Genomic DNA, 21,824 nt, shown 5'->3' on the forward strand with positions numbered 1-21,824 from the left:
CGTTTGTTTGGCAGTAAAATGTTTTCCAGGAAATAATTTCTGGAAAATGATTTAGTTTTCTAGAAATGATTTACTTTTCTGTTGTTTGGATGGATCTATGTAAAATATTTTCTATTGTTTGGCAGATTTTCTGAAAATATTTTTCGGAAAAGTTATTTTTACATATATTAATAAATTTATATTTTGACTGAGTTAATTTCATGAGTTAATTGAACACCAATTTAGTTATAAAAAAATTAAAAGACATTTCAAAAAAATATATTACTATAAACGTATTTGTGTCTTTTTATATAAAATTTATATTAAAAAACAAATTAAACCCAAAATAAATCTTAGATTTGAACCTAAGACAATAAGATTTTCATAAACCTCAACTCTACCCTTTCAATTAAAGCCTAATAGTTGATTTTTTACATGAATTTTTTTTTATAAACATAGCTTTTACATAATTTTCTTTGAAAAATGAGATGAAAGAAATAGCCATTTTCTACCTTAATACATAAAAACAAATCATTCCAAACTGAAATGATAACATAAAAGCAAAGCCTTAATGTTGCACATCATACCTATTCCATTATTCTATGGGTTGGTTCTCACAACATCTAACCAACTCAAACTTTGTTACTCTATCAAGCAAAAGTGAAGAATAAGAGCAATCACGGTTTTACTCCGTTCTTCTAAAGTAAAAATCTAGCTAATACGCAGTATTGTGAATCTTTTTATAATAAAAAAAACAAGCTGAAAGCCATACATAAGCAAACTGAACACTGCAGCTCATTTTGGTTTTTACAATCTTCTCTTCTACCCTAGTGAAAAGGACATATAATAAAGTTTGCGAAATAATGGGCAAGCTTCTAACTGAAGAGGATCAGCAAATTATTACTGTAACTTCAGAGCTTCTAGGGTAGCTAGTTAACCATAATATGATATAATCAAGCACAAAGGCTAATGTCTCTTAAGCTTAAGCCTACTTGGTTAAATTATTATATATATCTGTCTCTATCTAATGGGCAAAAGTGGCCATCTTCCTTTAAAATGCTCTCTAACTATACCTTTCATTAATTGAAACAGCCAAAATGTTAGTAAAAAAGCAAGTCTGGTTAACTGTATACAAGTTATAGGTAACAACAATAAACATAGCCCACGAGTGCTTTAACCAAAATGGATCTCTTCTTACCGATATGTCTGACTGGTTAGTGCAGCTAGTTACCGGTTAAAGCTCGTGGACTATGCTCAATAGTAAACAAAGACATCCCTATCTGTGCTACTGCTCTCACGAATGCCATATTTGCAGTCAAAGTTGGGGCACGCCAGTAATCACCAGTTCCAAACACAATCTTGTTTTTCAGTGCTAGCTTTCTTGTAGTTGGCAGGCCTATCAGTTGTTCTGAAGGGCTATCTCGCACGACCCTGTTACGGTTCATACATATAAATGTTGAGATAAGCCATATGACTCCAAGTATAACCTAGGATCTAAGATATAGCATAACAACTTATTTCACAAAAAGGGCACTATTTCCTGTGATTTTCCAGCAGTATGCACTTCTGACTCTAATCAGTAAACCTTAGAAATGAGTCCTATGACTCCGATGAAAAGCTAGCAATGAAACTTAGTTTTTTTCTTCTTTATTAAAATTTCTGCAGCTTTAATTGAGATTTCAGAATTGAAACCAGATTTCGTGCTAGTTTGATTTGCTACCACAAACCTAAATAACTTATCACTTAGTTAAATCCTTAGACTCATGTCATTTCACCATTAACCTAGCAATAGTTGTCAGAAAACTCACAAGAGGCATTTTAGGAGCTGATCAGCTCTGTGCTTCTCATTAGCTCCTCCACACATCAATGCTAGCTTCTTGGACTCTGAAAGAACACTCTCACATATTATGCCCCTCTTCCCAGATACAGCAGCACTAAGGTTCGCGTGTATTGGGTACTGAAGTTCAGACATTGCCTGGCAAGAGGTACAAACCTTGTTAAAAGAAAGTTCTACGTATAATTTAATATATAATAAGGCATAAAATAGAATAGCAATAATGCTAACAATAGAAGACGTAAAAAGTTAGCATCATAAAGTAGAACAAAAACCGATTTTATTAAAAAGAGAGAAAATTTATACATGTAAATGAAAATCTTTTTACTTTTCCTACTACGATGGAATGACAGTTGGCTACTGAGAAAATGGCATATCTTCTATAATCTTTTCAACCTTTCTAGTAAGGTTTGTAGGGGGTGAAGAGATATAATTGGCCATCTAACTTTTCCGCAACAAGCCAACTCATTTCATTGTAATTAATTTAACAATAAATATTCCTCACTGTCATTCCTCATCTTTAAGTTAATGTGTAGGCAACGCATGAACCAGAGCAAATAAGAGATTAGTGAACTGTACTCCACAAATTAAAAAAAAAGTCATCAGAAGTTGTATACATATAGTGAACCTTCAAAGAAACATAATTTTCAATTTAAATATCCATGTGTAGAACCTGTTTTAGACCATCAAGGTTTTATAGGGTAATGCCAAAGATAGGAATATTGAGGAAGAGATTTCATTTATCCATATCGATCAACTTAGTGGGAAGAACATAGCTTTAATGAAAATTTTACCTAGGCAATCACAAAATCATAATTTCCCTTGAATCGATGTCGCAGTTCAAACTCTGGTTTATTCAAAAGTTCCTCTACACAACCATTGCTAATTCTTGATACAATAGCTATTAAAGCTGTTGTATCAAAGTTGATAAAATCATCGTCATTTGAAAAATCCTCCATCTTAGTAGATTCCACCTTTTTCATTTGTGAAAGAAGAGCAGAAAAAGAAGTGCTGGAGCCTAAGTTAGGATTCACGTTCTCTCCTTGATGCTCAGGAGGAAATACTTTTAGAAATGAGTCTTTCACCTCATGCTCAGAACTTATGACATTATTCACAACATGATCAACCTTAATTTCAAGTACACATGCCTCCTTATACAACTCTAGAATTACATGAACCCATTCACCTTCAGTTTCCTCGGCAAAATCAAAATCAGAGTCAAAGAATTCCAGAGCTAGCTTGGAGGCACCAAATTCATCTTTAAGTTTCTGATGGTTAAAAATGGTGAGTCCATTTGAAAATAAAAGGATAATAGAGTAAGGTCTTAAGGTGTTGGTTGACTTTGCTGCAACAAGAACTTGTTGAATTTTAGACTTCAAACCCTTGGTTTTGTTATTTGAATGCCAAGTAATGTAATTCAGGTTTCTATCAGAAACAATAACCCAAACTGGGTTTTTGTTGAGATTACATACAATATGGACGTGGATGGAATTCAAAGAAGCAGCAGCAGAAAGGGTTTTATGTTTACTTGAAAATGAGAGAGGAAGTGGCTTGCGAGCACGAGAAACTACAGTTATAAAAGGTTGTTGAAGAATGTAGACAATGGCTTCCAGGTGCCCAAGGTTGACGCTGTTCATTCCAAACAAGATAATAAAAACCTTTCGTCATTTTTATGCTTACCATTAAGGTTACACATGCATACGAAACAATATATGTGATGTTCGAACCAGAGTTTTTAAGGTGTGTGCCAATACATTGCAGCTTACTGATAGACAACAAAAGCACCCCAAATTACAGAAGTATAATTTCAGAAGAAAAAGAAATTCCATTTTTCCTTAAATTACAGAAGCACATGCAAAACCCTGAATCAATAGAATTTACCCAAACCCAGAAAAAAATTAAAAATAAAGAAACAAAGAAAGGCATAAAATTCAGGCATAAAATTGGTAAGAAGAAAAAAAAAGAGCTTTATGCCATACCTTAGCCAAGGCCCAGCGAAGAAGAACGAGATTTGCCTGAGAAAGAGAAGAAATGAAACAGCAGCCTGAGAAGAGAAGATATGCGATGGAGTAGAAGATAAAGAACGGGAAGAAGGAAAATGAATGAAAAAGGGAAGAAGAAAACTTTTACCTGGATGAAGAGGAACCGGAAAATGTCTTACAGAAATGAAATCCATAAGACATTTTCCAAAAAACGTAAGTCATTTTACCCGTGTATTGGAAAACATTTTCCATTTCGAAAATGTTTTCAGATAAACAAACACTGGAAAAGCAGGAAAACATTTTCCGGAAAATGTTTTCCTGCAAACAAATGGAGCCTTAAATAAAGAATCAGAAACAGATGATACTCAGTATTATCATAACAATTTAGATAAAATGCAGAGCAGATCAAATATAGATATAGAATAGATCAGGATTAGATGCAATTTCCTACCCGCATCTGCTACATACCATCTCCGACCATCCCAACACAACATATAGGGTATCAGGTAACCAGCCAGCCCTACACTTTAATTAGTGTCGGTACGGCACATTTCAGAGTGATTACAGACTAGCTATCAGATCAATATACAATAAATTACCAGAATCAGATACAGAATTGTGGCTTAGCCACTCAATTCAATAGATCATTGACTATTAACACTTTCTTCTTCATACCATTCCCACCGACTACAGATGCAGATTACAAATATCAAATTTCAAGGATGTACATATAGTTAACCAAGTACAATTCATAATCAGATAATGTAGATCATTTTCATTTCAGTTGTCGCATCAATTATATCTATAGATATTCAATTAATCAATTTCAAATTATTGGACATCTAATTATAAGATCTAATTCAGATCATATGAACCCTATGGAAAGCCTAGGTTCGATTCGAATGATGCTTACGACCTTAGGGAAACTTTTAGTATTTTGGCCCACATACTCGCGTGGATTCACACGACCTGGGTGTTTGGCCTGTGTCGTCCACACGGCCTATCACATGACTTGGCACATGGTTGTGTGGCTCAAAATAGTGAATTACACAGTCTGACACACTGCCAAGTGCACACTCATGTGACTCCAATCTAAAAATATCTCTCACACGGCTTGGACACACACACGTGTCCCTAGCCCATGTGACTCTAATTCACAAACAGTGAGTTATACGACTTAAAAAAAGGGCTCTATCCCTAGCCCATGTGACCCTAATTCACAAATAACGAGTTACACAGCCTAGACACACATCTATGTCCCTGGCTCGTGTGACCCCAATTCAAAAATAGTGAGTTACATGGCTTGTTACATGAACTGACACACGGTCGTGTGACATACGCGGCCTACCACATGGCCTAGCACACGACCGTGTGGCATCGACAACCATGTTTTCTCGCATTCAAAATTTGTAGAAAATCAGGTTTTCGTTACACACCTAATGTAGTTTTTACGTAAAAGCAGTAAGAAAGACTCCGAAACCTAATAACGCACAACCAAAGACCAATTCAACAGCTAATTCTCAACCAAACGCTCAAACAATTGAACCAAAAAGTGTTATTTTGAAAAATTCAACGTAGAAGCACGATTCTTGAGAAATTTCTCACTCACATCATACAAAATAGCGATATATCGAATTAACGTGTTGAAGGAACATTACCCTTAGAATTATTGCCTAAAAGACAACCAAAACAACACTTTAAACATAGAAATCGAGCCAACGAGTAGAAAACTGATTCTTGAAAAAAATAAAATAGTGAAAGTCAACTAATTTTACCCCAAAACTTATACGATCAGTCTTACCATTGAAAGGAGTAATGAAATCCGCCAATAGAGTGCCCAAACAAAAGTAAAAAAGAGGGGAAGAAAATAACAAGAAACTGAAAGAAAAGAAGAAGAAAAGAGGAAAGAAAGGAACGAACATAGAAGAAGAAAAGGGGAGTTTAGGAAATTTAATTAATAATAAGGGAAAACAAACTAATTTTTACAGAGTAGCAAAAATATATCCCCACTTCACTTTTGCAGAGACTCAAACACAAGACCAAATAGCAACTAACAAACACCTAACCACCAAACTAGCAGACTCATTCTTGACATAGATTAACCCATAAATACACTTAAGTTGAAAGCTCAGAGATACAGGTTGAATCAAAGGAAATAACGAAATTTTCCAAAAAAGGGACTTGAACCCTAGATCTCAAACACATAACTAAGACACTTAACCACTGATACAGAGACTTACTTATTGACAGAATTTAACAACTGACATTCAAAACTTTAGGGCATTACATTGGCCTTAAATTCAAAATGACTTCTATTAAAGGGGAGCAATTATTTAAAAACAAATTTAACAAATGTTTTGTTATATCAAAAAGCGGGAGATCATTAAACCAAGCTTTATTTGGTAAAATATTTTGATATAATAAATTAAAGTGTTTTTGAATAAAATTTAAAATTGAACAAAATTGACAAAATGATTTTTCAATTTGAACTCGAAGAGATAAAAATTTTGAATATTTACTTTGAACTCTTAGAAATTTTTTTAAACAACTTTAAAATCAAGTTAAAATGATTTTAACAAATCAAACTGTATTTCAAACAAGTCAGAATTGCTTGATACCTTTTTGGCCAAGTATCAAAGATTTTGAAATATCAGTACCCTTTAAATAAACCATACCAAAATGGTATTATATTTTTCACAAAATCAACAAAGTATCGATACGGTATTGATACCTTTTCATAAAGTATCGATAAAAATTGTTTTGGTTTCGATAGTTAAACTCAAACGGTCACTGAATTTAGCATTTATTACAAAAAATATCGATACATTTTTATCTGGTATCAATACTTACTGGTGTAGGTGTATTAAATGCTCTTATTTTCACATCCCCAGCGGCTCTATTAACTACCACAACAACCTCAATGGTTGTAAATCAATTGAAGGGTATAAATACTAGCTTCTAAAGTTCCTACAACAACAAGAAAGCATATTCAAGCAAAATCATCAATCAAACAACTTTTGTGTCCAATACTTTCATAATTTTCTTGTATACACTTGTGATCCTTTACTTTCATTCCTTAGTTCAAGTGTATCATAGTTTATTTGAGCTTAATTGGCAAACATTTTGATCTTGTGAGGTTTATTTCTTTGTTTACTTCTTTGTAATTCTTGAGAGGATTTGTTCTTAATATTTGGGTAGAAATCTTAAGGGAGTTGTAAGGTTAAACCTTGTCCTCAAAGATTGAGCAAATTAGTGAATTTGGGAAAATCCTTAATGGTGGAAAGCTAAGGTAGTGGAGTAGGCAATTGGGGTCGAACCATTCTAAATCTTTGTGTTCATTGTTTCATTTTCTCTCTTTGCTTCCACCAAATTTTTTAAAGGTCAATTCACTCCTCTTTTGGCGACATTGGTTTGATTTATCGAGCTAACAAATTTTTAATTATTTACTTAAAAAAAATAAAACTTAACTGTTTAACTAACTAGTAAACTTACAGAGGTACCGACTTAGGGAAAAAGGTAGTTTAGATACCACTTGTGACAAAAAAAAAGGTTTAAGTACCAAAATGAGGGGGGAACATAGTTTAAGTCCTAATTTATTGGTTAAGTTTTTTTTTAATAGACTTAACGGTTTAACTATCGAAGAAACCAACTTTGAGAAAAAAAGTAGTTTAGATATCACTTATGACTTAAAAAACAATTTATGTACAAAGATGGGAAAAAAGTATAGTTTAGGTAAATTTGTGAACTAATCCAAAAAAAATTACTTATAGAAAACTCTTTTCCTAAATCACTTACGCATTTCAAAAGAAAAGTCACTTTTTCTAATGAAAAAGGCTCAACTATATAAAATTTAAGAGTATCATCCAACACTAACAGTGGATAAATCCGAATAGTCCAAACCAAACTCCAAAGCAACATTCTCATCCATCATCCAATGTACCAAACAATGTGTGACACAATTGGTTGGCTTATGGGTAGGGGTGAGTATTCGATCGAATGGAGTCGAATTGAGTCAAAAAATTTCAAGTTAGTCGAGTTGATGAATCCTATTTTAGCAACCGAATTCAATTTGAATTTTTTTCAAATCGAGTCAAAAAATTTCGAGTCAAGTCGAATTAATGAATCTTATTATTTATACTCAATGTTCCGTTCACATAGACCAATTATTTTACAAGTTGACGAAGTACAAGCTTTTAGATTAATTTTGAGTAAAGGAAAAAAGGAAAGTGGGGCGATTCTGGAAGGAAAGTAAGATTAATGGGTAAACATTTATCAAAACAACATAGTTTTACCTTTTAATTTGATAGTTTTAACTTTTAACTTTAGAAAAGGTAAACATTTATCTAAACGAAATAGTTTTGTCCTTTTTTTATTTGGATTTTCGGATAACTAGAATTAGGAGTGAGTGTTCGATTGAATCTAGTGAAACCTTTTGAGCTAAATTAGAAAAACTAATAATGTTAAATTAAAATTTTGTACAATATAACTATTTTCATGTTAGAACACAAAAATTTGAAACAATATATATGTGAAAACTTTTTTTAAGCAAAATAATAATAATAATAATAAAAGATATTTTAGTATGATAAACTTGAATCATTAATCACTTATTTAGATTCCAAAATTATTATTTTAAATTTTTTATATATCTTTTAGATTTTTTTTAAAAATTATATTTTTTTAAAAAAAATATAAATTTTAGAATTTCTATAAATATTTTGAATTTTAAAAATTATTTTCAAATTTTTGAAAATTACTTTGATTTTTTTTGTATTTTTTAAGAGAGATTAATTTACTTATTTTCAAAATTGATAGGGACCAAAACGGTATTTATACAAATTTGTTATTCGAATTATTCATGTAACACCTTAAATTTTAGGGTTAGAAGTTTTTATTTTTGTGGTTAGGGTCAGTGAGAAGGTTGCGCTATTGCATTTAGTTACGCATTTAAGTGCAAGAATGAACCTGTTGATTTGGTGGTTGAGTGAATGTTAGTAAACCTCATAGTTTTAAGTTCGAGTCTTGTGTGTGTATTTTGGAGAAATATTTTATTTCTTTTTGTTTTGTTGAGTAGCAGGTTCGTTTTAAGTTAATTTATTAAACTGTTATTATTAATTTTTATTTATTTTTTATTGGTTTTTTTTGGGTCTCTAGACGTTCTCCTTTTTCTTTTTTTCTTTTTTGCTTTTGTTCTTTTTGGCTTCTTCTTTATTTTCCTTTGGAAATAGTTCTTACTGGTGGATCTTGGAGAGTGTCACTCCTCCGTCATCGTAGTATCAAGGCATCTCCGATTGCGAATCAGGTGTAGGTTCTACATTCTTTTTTATTTATTTACGAATTCTCGATTCGACTTAGTGGTAGTCGGTATTTTATGCGTGTGTTCGCAAATAGAATATTTACAATGTGGTATCGCTGTCTTATGCTTAGAATTTGTATAATTTGGTATAATTTCGAACTATCGAGGGCTGGGAAGTGCTTTGTAGCTGAAAGCACGTTTTTGGGGGCTATTGTAAGGTAGTTTTGTGAACACACGAGTGCCACACAAATGTGTGTTGATTCACACAGACGTGTACTTTTGGGAATTAGGATTTCCGGGCAGATTCGGGTGTCACACAGCCTGGCCACACGGTCGTGTGGCTGATTTGGGGAATTTTTTCGATTTTCACACAGCGTGTCCCCTAGGTACACAAACGTGTGTGATTAGGAATTAGGGATTTAGTGGTTTGGTGTCACACGGTCGTGTGACTAATTTGGGGATTTAGGGATCCCACATGGATGTGTGTTATGGACACATGGTCATGTCTGGTGGGCACACGGGCGTATGAGACCCTTACAGGGTTGTGTCTGTCTTGCAATCTATTTTAGCACATTTTGGACAGTGAGTTACACGGCCTGTTCACACGGTCGTATCCCTATTTCACACGAGCATGCGCCTCAACCACACGACCGTGTGTCTTACTCCACATGGGCGTTTTGACCCCCACACGGTCTAGGTTTTTCCACACAACCGGAGCACACAACCATGTGGCTCTAAGTCACTTATTTTGGTTTTGTGCGTGTTTTTTATCTAAGAATGTGTTTGTGTGTTTCGGCCTGGGTTGATCTTTAGACAGGGTGGCTAAGAATTCTGATTTGGGCTTCGGCTTATGTGTTATCTATGACTGTTGTGTGAGATGTTTGATTTTGAATTTGATTTGTTAGGTGTGTGTGCATATCTATTTCTATCTGATTATCGATTAACGTGTTCATTCTTTTTGTGGGATTGAATGAGTTCATGCACTTGCATAAAGTATTTTGGAATTGGTTGTGAAGAGAAGGGAGACTAATTTTGTTCTGATCTGGCAATTTAACTGCAAGCTTATTTGTATAGTGGTTTACCGCACTGTACAGCACGCATGTCAGCTTTGCTGCGTACCCTTACCTGAACTGGCAGTTTAAACTGCATCATGACTATACAGTGGATTACCGTATTGCACTGTACTACATATACGTCGGCTCTGCTGCGTATTGATATCTGAGTGGCTTAGTCCACATACACGATGTGTAAGGTTTGATGGACCTTTCGAGGTCCTATGTGGTGTGTTTCGGTTGGATGAGCTTAATCAACTCTTATGAGGTGTGATTGGGGGACGGAGAGATGTGTTGGCTGGATGGGTAGGTTTTATTACTTGACTACATTTTATACGCATTTGTTTGAAAGATTATCTGACTGTGTGTGACTTGGTGTGCTTGAGTTGTTACGTTCTATTGGAACATTGATTCCAAGTATGCTTTCTGACTCTGTGATTGTCTGTAAGTCAGTTGCACTCAGGAATTGAGTTTTGTAATTTTGTTTTAAGTCTCATTTTAAACTTACACTGAGATTGTGTAGCTCACCCCCTTAATGTTTCCCCTTATAGGTACGCTCAATTTCGGTAGCTGGACTCTGTTGGCGGAGGTCTCAGACAGTCTTTGTGGAAAATAATTTATCGGTTACCTTTTTAGCTTTCGTTTTGTTTACCATTTTGATCTATAGGACTTTATAAAAACTGTGGTACAAGTTTTGTTTGAAAATTTCTTTTAAGGATGGGTGAGTTGTAACACCTTGGATTTTGGGGTTAGAAGTTTTAAGTTTTGTGGTTAGGGTCAGTGAAAAGGTTGCGCTATTGTGTTTAGTTGCACATGGGCCTGCTGGTTGGTGGTTGAGTGAGTGTTAGTGAACCTTTGGGTTCTAGGTTCGACTCTTGTGTGTGTATTTTAGAGAAACATTTTATTTCGTTTTGTTTTGTTGAGTAGCAGGTTTGTTTTAAGTTAATTTATTAAACTATTATTATTACTTTTTATTTATTTTTTTTTTTTTGGTCTCTAGATGTTTTCCTTTTTTCTTTTCTTTTGCTTTTGTTCTTTTTGGCTTCTTTTTTATTTTCCTTTGAAAACAGTTCTTATTGGTAGATCTTGGAGAGTGTCGCTCCTCCGTTGTCGAGTCAATGTCAGGGCATCTCCGATTGCGAATCAAGTGTGGGTTCTGCATCCTTTCTTATTTATTTGCGAATTCTCGATTCGACTTAGTGGAAATCGGCATTTTATGCATGTGTTCGCAAATCGATTATTTACGATGTGGTATTGTTGTCATATGCTTAGAATTTGTATAATTTGGTATAATTTCAAACTATCGAGGGCTGGGAAGTGCTTCGTGGCTGAAAGCACGTTTTTCAGGGCTATTTTAAGGTAGTTTTATGACCACACAGGTGTGTGCTGATTCACATAGCCGTGTGCTTTTAGGAACAAGGGTTTTTGAGTTGAGTTGGGTACCACACGACTATGTGGTCGATTTAGGGATTTTTGTCGATTTTCACACAATCGTGTCCCCTGGGTACATGAGCATGTGTGATTGGGAATTAGGAATTTAGTGATTTGGTGCTACACGGCCGTGTGGCTAATTTGGAGATTTAGGGATCCTTCACGGGCGTGTGTTATGGACACATGGGCGTATGTTATGGTCACACAGCCGTGTCTGAGGGGCACACAGACGTGTGAGACCTTCACACGACCGTGTGGCTAATTTAGAGATTTAGGGATCCTTCACGAGCGTGTGTTATGGTCACACGGGCGTATGTTATGGTCACACAGCCGTGTCTGGGGGGCACACAGACGTGTGAGACCTTCACACTGTCGTGTCTACCTTGTACTCTATTTTACCACATTTTGGACAGTGAGTTACACAACCTGTTCACATGGTAGTGTCCCTGTTTCACACTGGCATGTGCCTCCCTCCACACGGGCGTTTTGACCCCCACACGGCTGGAGCACACGGTCGTGTGGCTCTAGGTCACTTATTTTGGTTCTGTACGTGTTTTTAATCTAAGAATATGTCTATGTGTTCTAGCTTGGGCTGATCTTTAGACAAGGTGGCTAAGAATTCTGATCTAAGCTTCAGCTTATGTGTTATCTGTGACTGTTGTGCGAGATGTTTGATTCTGAATCTGATCTGTTTGGTGTGTGTGCATATCTATTTCTATATGATTGTAGATTGACGTGTTCATTGTTTCCATGGGATTGAATGCATTCATGCACTTGCATAAAGTATTTTGGAATTGGTTGGGAAGAGAATGGAGACTGATTCTATCCTGATCTGGCAGTTTAACTGCAAGCTTATTTGTACAGCAGTTTACTACACTGTACCACACGTACGTTAGCTTTGCTACGTATTCTTATCTGAACTGGCAGTTTAAACTGCATCATGATTGTACAACAGATTATCTCATTGCACTGTACTGCATATACGTCGACTCTGCTGCATATTGATATTTGAGTGGCTTAGTCCACATACACGGTGTGTAGGGTTAGATAGGCCTTTCGAGGTCATATATGGTGTGTTTTAGTTGGATAAGTTTAATCAGCTCTTATGGGGTGTGATCGGGGGACGGAGAAGTGTGTTGGCTGGATGGGTAGGTTTTATTACTTGACTGCCTTTCATACGCATCTGTTTGAAAGATTATCTGATTGTATTATGTGTGATTGTGTGTGACTTGGTGTGCTTGAGTTGTTACGTTCTATTAGAACATAGGTTCCAAGTATGCTTTCTGACTCTATGAGTGTCTGTAAGTCGATTGCGCTTAGGAAGAGAGTTTTGTAATTCTGTTTTAAGTCTCGTTTTAAACTCACACTGAGCTCGTGTAGCTCACCCCCTTAGTGTTTTCCCTTGCCGATACACTCAGCTTCAGTAGCTGGACTTGGTATGCAGAGGTCTCGGATAGTCTTTGTTGAAAATAATTTATTGGTTACCTTTCCAGCTTTCGTTTGGTTTACCATTTTGATATATAGGATTTTATAAAAACTGTGGTACAAGTTCTGTTTGAAAATTACCGCTCGTACATTTTATTTCGTTTATATATTAAATTTAACTGTGATTCTTTTGTTTGGAAGCCAACGTTAAATTGTTTTCGGTTTGTCAAACTTAAAATGTGGTAGTGGAAATTGAGACAGTATGTTTTATAAATTTTTTCTACGATTACTTCGATGATCAATGTAACCCCCTGGATTTAGTCTAAACTTTTAGGTCGGGTTTAGGGTGTTACAATTCGAGTTATTCAAATTGTAAAAATTCAACTTAACTCGAACTCGAAATCCGAAATTTCTTATTCGAGTTGACTCAAATAATTCGAATAACTCAAATAACTCGATTCGATTAACTTGAAATTTGAATTTTTTTCGATTTTTTCGAATCGAATCGAATTTTACTCACCTCTATTTATGGGTAAAAGAAAATCTAATATCATCAAAAAATTAGCAAATACCTAAGACCTATCAAACAATATGATTATAAAGAGAGAAATCAAGATTTCAACTCTTAAACTTATTTTATATTAACTTGTAAGTAATAAACACAAAAAGTTACAGAAAATTATTTTTGTAAATCATCTTGTATGAAACAAAAGTCGTAGGGTTTTATTGTAGGCATCAAAGAGTTACAATATATTATTCGTTTTGATTTTGAGTAGGAAAATAGCTTCTCTTCTGCCCATTTTTCTTAGCCTTGAGCTCAGCAAATATTATATTGAGCTGACGAGAGCAGCATCTGAGTTGGATCTGATAGTTGCTGAATTCACGGCGCGGCAATTTGATCTAATTTCTCCTTCCGTACCAGTTAAAGGGCTTATATTTCCCATTCTGATCATAGATTCCACAAAGCTTTCAAAGAAGGCTGTTTGATTACTACTAAACCTATTCACAATTTCAATTGTATCAGCACCCTCAGTCGAAAATAAATTCTGATCACTTCGAAGCAAGCCTCGATTAACTTGTAGATTGGTGAAGTAGTTATTGTCGAAACCATCAGGTGTTGTGGGATCAAGATTTGTCAACACACTACTATTTCCACCCTGTGGGCATATTTGGCGTAGTTCTTCCAAGTATGTGGCGTTCAAGGTCGGATCTGTATCACCCACTCCCGTAAAATTGTACAATCGACTGGTAAAAGTTAAACACTGAGCTCTGCCAAATGTGTGAGCACCTGACATCCAAAAACGTAAAAAAGTCACATCTTGTCACAGTAAAAAGGACCTTAAAGTATACTTTTGGTTATTTCAGGCAAATAAAGAAAGATTACCAGACAAGGCTACTAGATCAATGCTGGTGTTAAGCCCCACATTGCTAAACCTGTCTTTTAATCGGTCGAGAGTATTGTTGAAACCTGGCAAGTTTGAGTTGGCGAGTGTCCGGTTTGCTGTGAACCCATCCCTTCTTCCTACTGGAACTGCCCATGAAGGACCGCCTGCCTGCAACCATGAACTAATTTTAGACCAGATTTGTTGCATTATACTGAACTAATTTTAGTAAATTACTTACCAGGGTGCTGACAGATTGCTCAGATGCAATAGCGAGAATATCAGCGCAGGAAACAGTGTTGGGGCAAGCACTCTCTAAGGCAGCCTTCATGGCATCAATAACTTCATAACCCCTAGCTGAATTATTATTTGGAATAGCTTCTTTCTCACCATTTACAGGATCGTCCAATAAAATCGACGCATCACATCCCTGAAAACAAACACAAGGTGTCTTTTCTTATAAATAAGAAAAAATTAAAAAAAAATTTCAATTTGACTGTGGTGACAGTAATCGAAAAAATAAACAAATGACCATGTGTTAAAGATTGTTTTACTTGAACAAAACAATCATGGAAGTGAAGCCTGATGAGACTGGCACCAATCCTTGGATCTGAAAACGAAGCATTCACGAGCACTTGTCGGATAATGGCTGTCACGTTTGGGCATGTTCCATCGTAAAATGTCGGGGTCAGTTGAGCTTTTGATAACGATCCCTCAAGTACAACTGCAAAGCATAGAGCAGCTACTATATATTGAAAACAGGCCATTTTCTCCGGCACTCCCCCAAAACAAATGACTTCAGTATTTAGTTTAAATGAGATGGAAGGTGAGTTCAGAGTCTTAAATCATCTTTATTTATAGACGGACAAAGGTGTTAGGCAGCTTATTCACGTCTATATCTTTGCGATTGAAAAAATATATATAAGGATAAATTTAATTTTTTATGTTTATATATATATATATTATTTTATCATTATTTTTTAAATTTAAATTTCATCTTCAATTTTTTAGAAAATAGTCCGAACTTTACCATTAACATTTTAAATTAGAGTCAAAATACTTTTTTTATACATGACAATCAAAATCAACTTTATTGTTTTTAGGAGTAAAATATAAATTTACCATTAATAATTTAAAATTTATAAATTATAAAAAGGCTAAAAGAAAAATTTTCATTTTAAGGGAATCAGAGTCTCTGCCAAAATCCTTGACTCCGCCCTTGATGACAATTCAAGTGTACTTCATACTTTTATTTTTAAATTTTTATAAATTTTTTATATATTTTTTATATATTTTTTAAATTTTGAATCTTTTTATATATGAAAACTTTTATAGTTTTTAAAATATGTTGACTTAGTATTAAAAATAAATGTTACAACCGCATAAAATAGTTGTGGATTATCGTATCAAAATTATTTTGTTTTTTTTTAAGATCAATGAACAAATTTTAACTAATAAAATAAAATAAAAAGTCAATTAACAACAGTTAATAACTAAATGTTTGAAAAGTCAAATTGATTATTAGTATATTATTTAACATTGATGTGACATGGAGTTGGCTTCTTTTGAAAGGTCTTGTATATTGTTTGTCGGTTAGCGAGTAATTTCCTTGGTTTCTAGGCAATGATTTCTAACACGGTTAGTTAAAAGCATTTAGAAAAAAAGAATACTACGTCTTTGAGAGATTTTGTTTCCTAATTGCCATTAATTCAAACTCGTGGACTTTCAATCTTCTTTGATTTTTTTTTACTACAGCAAACCTGGAATTGTTGTTGTTTGAAGGGTAAAACACCATGTTGCTCTTAGAAGCTGAGCTTGAGTTCCTTGAAGTAGCTGATCATGCCATGCTGGATTCAATTTTTGTTGCAAATGGAAAAGAGGTTAAAGTTTAAGTGAAACGAAAGATTGGATTGAGAGGCCCTGATTGAATTGGATTTTTAACTTGTTTATTTTGGTTGGAGAATTATCTGATATTCACAGTGTGAACTCAATGTTTCCTTCCTTTAAGCTTCTGCCACCTCTGCCTATCCTATCTCTTTGGATAATGTGATACAAATCATACTTAAATGATTACATCAAAAAAAAAAAAATAACTTACACCTACGTTTTAGTTATTTAACTCTAAAAATTTACAATATTATCATTGAACAATTTAAAATTTTTTATTTAAGTCACTAGAATATTAAAATTTATGTTGTATGGCTTTCTCTATTCGTATTGCTTGCACTAATAGAAAGTTATCCTTCTCTTTCTATTCTACAATTTATTTTTTTCATAAAATAATTTTGAACGTTACGAATATGTAAATCAAAATTCAAACAGTTTTCTTATATGATTTTCAACACTGACTGTCAGATCAACGTAGATTTAAGGTATGTTCTTTTACTCGTTAATAGGTATTAATCCATCATATAAATCATGAAATAGTAGCTTGGAGCTTCGTAGTCAAACTTTAAAAAAATTAACAGTTCAATTATTTAAATGAAAAATTTTACATAACTCAATAATTATTTTATAATTTTTTAAAATTAAGTGACCAAAACATAAACTTATTAATAATTTTGTAACCAATTTTTTCAAGAAAATAATATTACTGTATAGTGGATTATGTCATACCGTTATGTAAAAAGTACATACTTATATATAAATTAAATGAACTTTTAAGTTGTGTTGGTAATCGGTAAAATTAAAATTTCAGAATCATTTAATACCCTTCGGTTTGAAAACTTTAATTTGTGAGGGTGTTATTGATTTTATATATAAAAAAATATTAAAAACATAATAATAATTTACTTGATTAAAATTTTTAATTATTATTTAATTAAAGTAATATTTAACTAATTCATAACATTAACTTATTCTTTAATATATTATATAAATATAAGCATGAAAAATAACATATGAACACAAATATTACAAATATAAAAATCTGTCCTATTTAATTACGTACTGTCCATGTTTGCCAGCTAGGGGTAGAATAAATATCATCTTTGAAAAGTCTAATTAATTATAGGAAGTTGCCCCAAGTTGCCCCTTTTGAGAGCTCAAATATATTCCATATTGTTGTGGGTAGCAAGTAATTTTCATACAAAGGGTAGAAGGGTTCAATCTTATAAATAAAAAAGTACATTTCAATCTCTTTAAATAAATTTTTTCTAATATTTTTTAACCATAAACGCTTTTAAAAATTTTCTAAATTTGCAGGCAATGAATTCTGACATGGTTTGTGAAAAGCATTGACTTCACAAGCATTTAGAAAAAGAATATAGCATATGCTCTAAAGATGTTGTTTCTTAACTATGATATTGCCCTTATTTCAAACTCCCCGACCTCTTTGATTTTTTACGAAAACAAGCCTTGATTGTTATTGATTGAAGGGTTAGTGTCGTTCACAAGAGCTAGAGCGGACGAATTTAGGAGGATTTCTAAGGTCGAAATTTAGTTATAAAAGAAATTTTTTTTATTAAGTATAAATTTACTATATTTGAATATATAATTTCATTATTTATATAGGGACTAAACTAACAATTTTCAATTGTTAAAAAGGGTCAAAGTGTAATTTTTTTACCCTTAAATTTGTCCTTCAACTATTGGGTAACCATTATAACTTTAGAATTTATATATAGATATTAACAAAGAAGTTGTGTGCCATATTCTATTTGCCTGAGAAATATTACGTGGCATATTCTAATTATGTCACATGTAAATTAATTTTTTAATATTTGTTAATGCCATTGGGTCAAAATTAATTAATATAATATAACTATAGATATCAATCTATATTAAAATTGAAAATATTAATATACTTTAAAAGAAACTTTAAGCCAAAAGTATACATTTATAATTCAAATAACTATATATTATATTTTTCCCAAGCTTAACCCTAATGCAACTTTAGGGGTAATATATAGGGCATAATTTCCTAAATGCCGAAATTTATTTTGATATATTGTGAATATAATTTTTGGACTTTATACATAAGCTGAAAGTGATAATAAGTGTTTTATAAAATGTTAAAAAAATAAAATATAACTTGTGAAATTAAAAAAAAATATTTGGATTAATGAGACAGGGAATGAATTGTAGAGGAGGCCAGGATTTTCAATCATACATGCACTATTTACAACTTTATCTAAGTATTAATAATTAACTTGTTTGAAATTGATTTATTGATTCACATTTTTTGTGTGAAATATAGATGGAATTGGATTCTCCACCCTTTTAGCTGGTCGGATGCTTTCTGCCACTAATTGGTAGGGTAAAGAAGAAATAGCGACAAAAGAGAAAAAGGGTATATTAGTGATTATACAAACATAGAACCGATACAGAGAACACTGCTATAAACTTTGTTTGGTCTTTGAGCCTCCATGATTGACTTACTAGTTATACAATAATTTACTACAATCACCATAAAATCTCACTTCTAAATTATTATTGGAGTTAGTAATTCAATTTATGTGGTATGTGATAAATTGAAATTGTAATTATTAAATTTGAATTATAAAATTTAAATATATATTATTTATAATTAAGTATGGAATATGGTTAACTTTTTTAAAAGTTTTAAATGTAAAATATTTAAAGAATGATATTAAAAGAAATAAATAAAATAAAAATAATTGAAAACCTTTACATTAATGCCACATTTGGTAAATGTATTATAATTCCAACGGTAAAAGTATAAGGGAAGCCTTGTATTTAGGGGCGGATTGCATTTCAATCTCCCTATTGAAAAAATGAGTAAATTAGCCCCTATACATTTTGAAACATGTAAATTATCCCTTATACATTTCGAAACATGCAAATTAGCCCCTCGTTAAAATTTTTCTTTTAAATGATTATGTGGAACGTCAATTTAAATCATTAAATACTAATTTGGCCCCTAAACTATAGCTAAAACATCATTTTGATTTTTTAAAAACTTAGCTAAGTTAGTTATTACTGTACCTTAAGGTTGTTTTCACTTTCAGTCCTCATACATTGGTTGTAAGACAGTTTTAGTTTTAGTTTAATATATTCAATTTCATCTACTTTAGATCTATTAAAGTTTGTTCCTTTTATGTTTCTTGCTTTAAATTTTCTTGTCAATGCTTCTCTTTACATGTTCTTTAAGTTTTCTTGGATAAAAATCTCAAGTTTTAACTTTTTCTTAAGCTATTCTTTAATGACTTCCTTGCTTTTCATTTTCATGTTTATTAGCTTTATTTTCAACATGAGTAACTAAACTTTTAAAGTGAATTGGTTGATGGAGATGTGGTGAGCTAATTTTTGGTGATGGACCAAATTGTAATAAATTGGACTAATTTGAATGAACCTAAAAAACTTAGGATTAACAACCTTAAGGGAATATCTAGGCAAGTGAGACCGAGAAGAGATCTTGTTGGGCACCAATTCATTAGTCCCAGGTTAACCGGTGAGATCGAGAGATAATCTAGATTAATTTGTCTAACTTGGTAAAGTTGAAACCGAGAGGAAATATGGAGTCATTTTGGGGGTTTAAGCGATTTGGATCCTTAATTCAAATATTAGTGAACTACGTCGAGATCAATCAACCACTATTTGTTATATAACTATTAATTCCACAACTATGTACATTTTATAATTTAGTCCATGTTAGCTAGATCATTGATTAGCTTAATTCTGCTTGATTTTATGGTTTGTCATAATATAATTTTTTGCGATTAGTTGGTTAGATTCTTTATTTTGTATAGACGTTATTTAAAAATTGTTCAATCCATGATTCTCCTAGGTTCGGTCCTTGAAATACTCTAATATTCCATTGAAACACTAAAAATATTATAATTGATCTGTCACTCTTGCATTAAAGCCGCAATAATAATGTCCCTATGATTAATGACCCTATGCAAAGAAACTACAAGCTGATTTTTGTGGAAATTGTCTGCGTTTGACAATTATAACCCAAATTTTGACATTTCAAAATCAAATTAAATATGCGATTCGAACGACATTTGTTCCATTGTTTTAGTTATCATTCAACTAACATTTTACCAATGAAAAATTATCATCCCACTGCCGATTTTCGCAAGTATCCAATTAATTAATTAACCATTAAACTATCGACGAATAAGATATATTATAAAATTGATTGACACTTAATTGGACATGAAATCATGCAAAATGGTTATTTAGATTAGGCAATAACAGATCTTAGAATAAATCTAATGCAAAATCGCAATCCATTGAAAATAATTGGAATTTGTATACATAAATGGCTTTGATATCAGTGTTGGACCATCAAAAAAAAGTTAGAATAGCAAAAAATAACAATATGATGAACCTGCACTATGGATCCATGTGCAAGAAAATGAATCTAAAATAAAACAGCATAAGAAAATGTTAGGCCCAAAAATACTAAGAGAAGATAAATTAGAATTTTAAAAATCTCTACAAACTATTCTAAAATAAAAAAGAAAGGAAGAATAGTTTGGACACTTTGATTTATAGTAGTTCCCCAATTGCCTACCTCCACTAACTTAGCTTTCTACCGCTAAGGATTTCCCAATTCACTACTAGAATTGATACCTTTCAAGGAGTAATAGAAACCTAGTAAGCTAATGACTACTTAACAAAAGATTTTACAGAGAACTAGAAAATATTTGCATTCAACTTTATTAAACTTGCTTGCTTTGAATAGTGCCCAAATACACGTATATATACACTTGATAAAGCCTTCACTACTGTTAACAAATTACCAGCTCACTAACTGCTTAACCACCAAACTAATCACATATTAAACACATGTGTAATCTCATACTATAACATTCATCCAGCTTCCTCGAGTGGGACGACCCGAAGAATATGACGAAATCGAGTGAACGCTAGAATAGACAATGGTTTAGTGAGAATATCTGCGGCTTGGTCACATTCGGGAACTTCACCAACAACCAACTCGCCACTAGCCACCTTCTCTCTAACAAAAAAACAGATTAAGTTCAACATGTTTGAACTTAGAGTGTAGAACCGAGTTAGCTGCAACAGCAACAGCACTAGAATTATCACACCATACTGTCGAAAGATCAACCGACCTGAGGTTTAACTCTGTTAACAACGAGACCAGCCATGTAACATCACTAGCGGCTGCTGCTAAGCTCCGATATTCAGCCTCTGCCGTAGATCGAGAAACAACTTTTTGTTTCTTAGAACACCAAGAAATAGGTGTGTGACCAAAATACACACAATATCTTGTAGTAGACTGGCGATCATCAAAATCAAGTCCCCAATTTGTATCGGCATAACAGACCAAAGACAGCCTATCAGATCTTCGAAAAAGTAAACCATGAGAAATAGTACCACATAAATACCGTAAAAGTCGTTTTAATGCTACCATGTGTAGAGAAGTGGGAGCATGCATGAACTGACACACCCGATTAACAGTATTTGCAATTCTGGCCGTGTCAAAACGATATACTGAAGAGCTCCAGC

General features: G+C 33.0%; 1 protein-coding gene and 1 pseudogene across 1 annotated transcript; both read right to left on the reverse strand.

The window, feature by feature from the left end:
- Positions 1-1,025: 1,025 nt before the first annotated feature.
- LOC107924984 (uncharacterized) lies at positions 1,026-4,103 on the reverse strand (annotated as a pseudogene).
- Positions 4,104-13,615: 9,512 nt separating this feature from the next.
- LOC107925084 (peroxidase 15) lies at positions 13,616-16,303 on the reverse strand. Its single transcript, XM_016855687.2, has 4 exons — positions 14,936-16,303; positions 14,623-14,811; positions 14,384-14,552; positions 13,616-14,287 (listed from the first exon to the last, which is right to left on the reverse strand). Exons 1-4 carry the CDS (start codon positions 15,146-15,148, stop codon positions 13,827-13,829), a joined length of 1,032 nt encoding a protein of 343 aa, XP_016711176.1. The 5' UTR covers positions 15,149-16,303; the 3' UTR covers positions 13,616-13,826.
- Positions 16,304-21,824: the final 5,521 nt, after the last annotated feature.

This window comes from Gossypium hirsutum, chromosome A08 (genome assembly GCF_007990345.1).
Source record: "Gossypium hirsutum isolate 1008001.06 chromosome A08, Gossypium_hirsutum_v2.1, whole genome shotgun sequence".
In the NCBI taxonomy this organism is placed as follows: domain Eukaryota; kingdom Viridiplantae; phylum Streptophyta; class Magnoliopsida; order Malvales; family Malvaceae; genus Gossypium; species Gossypium hirsutum.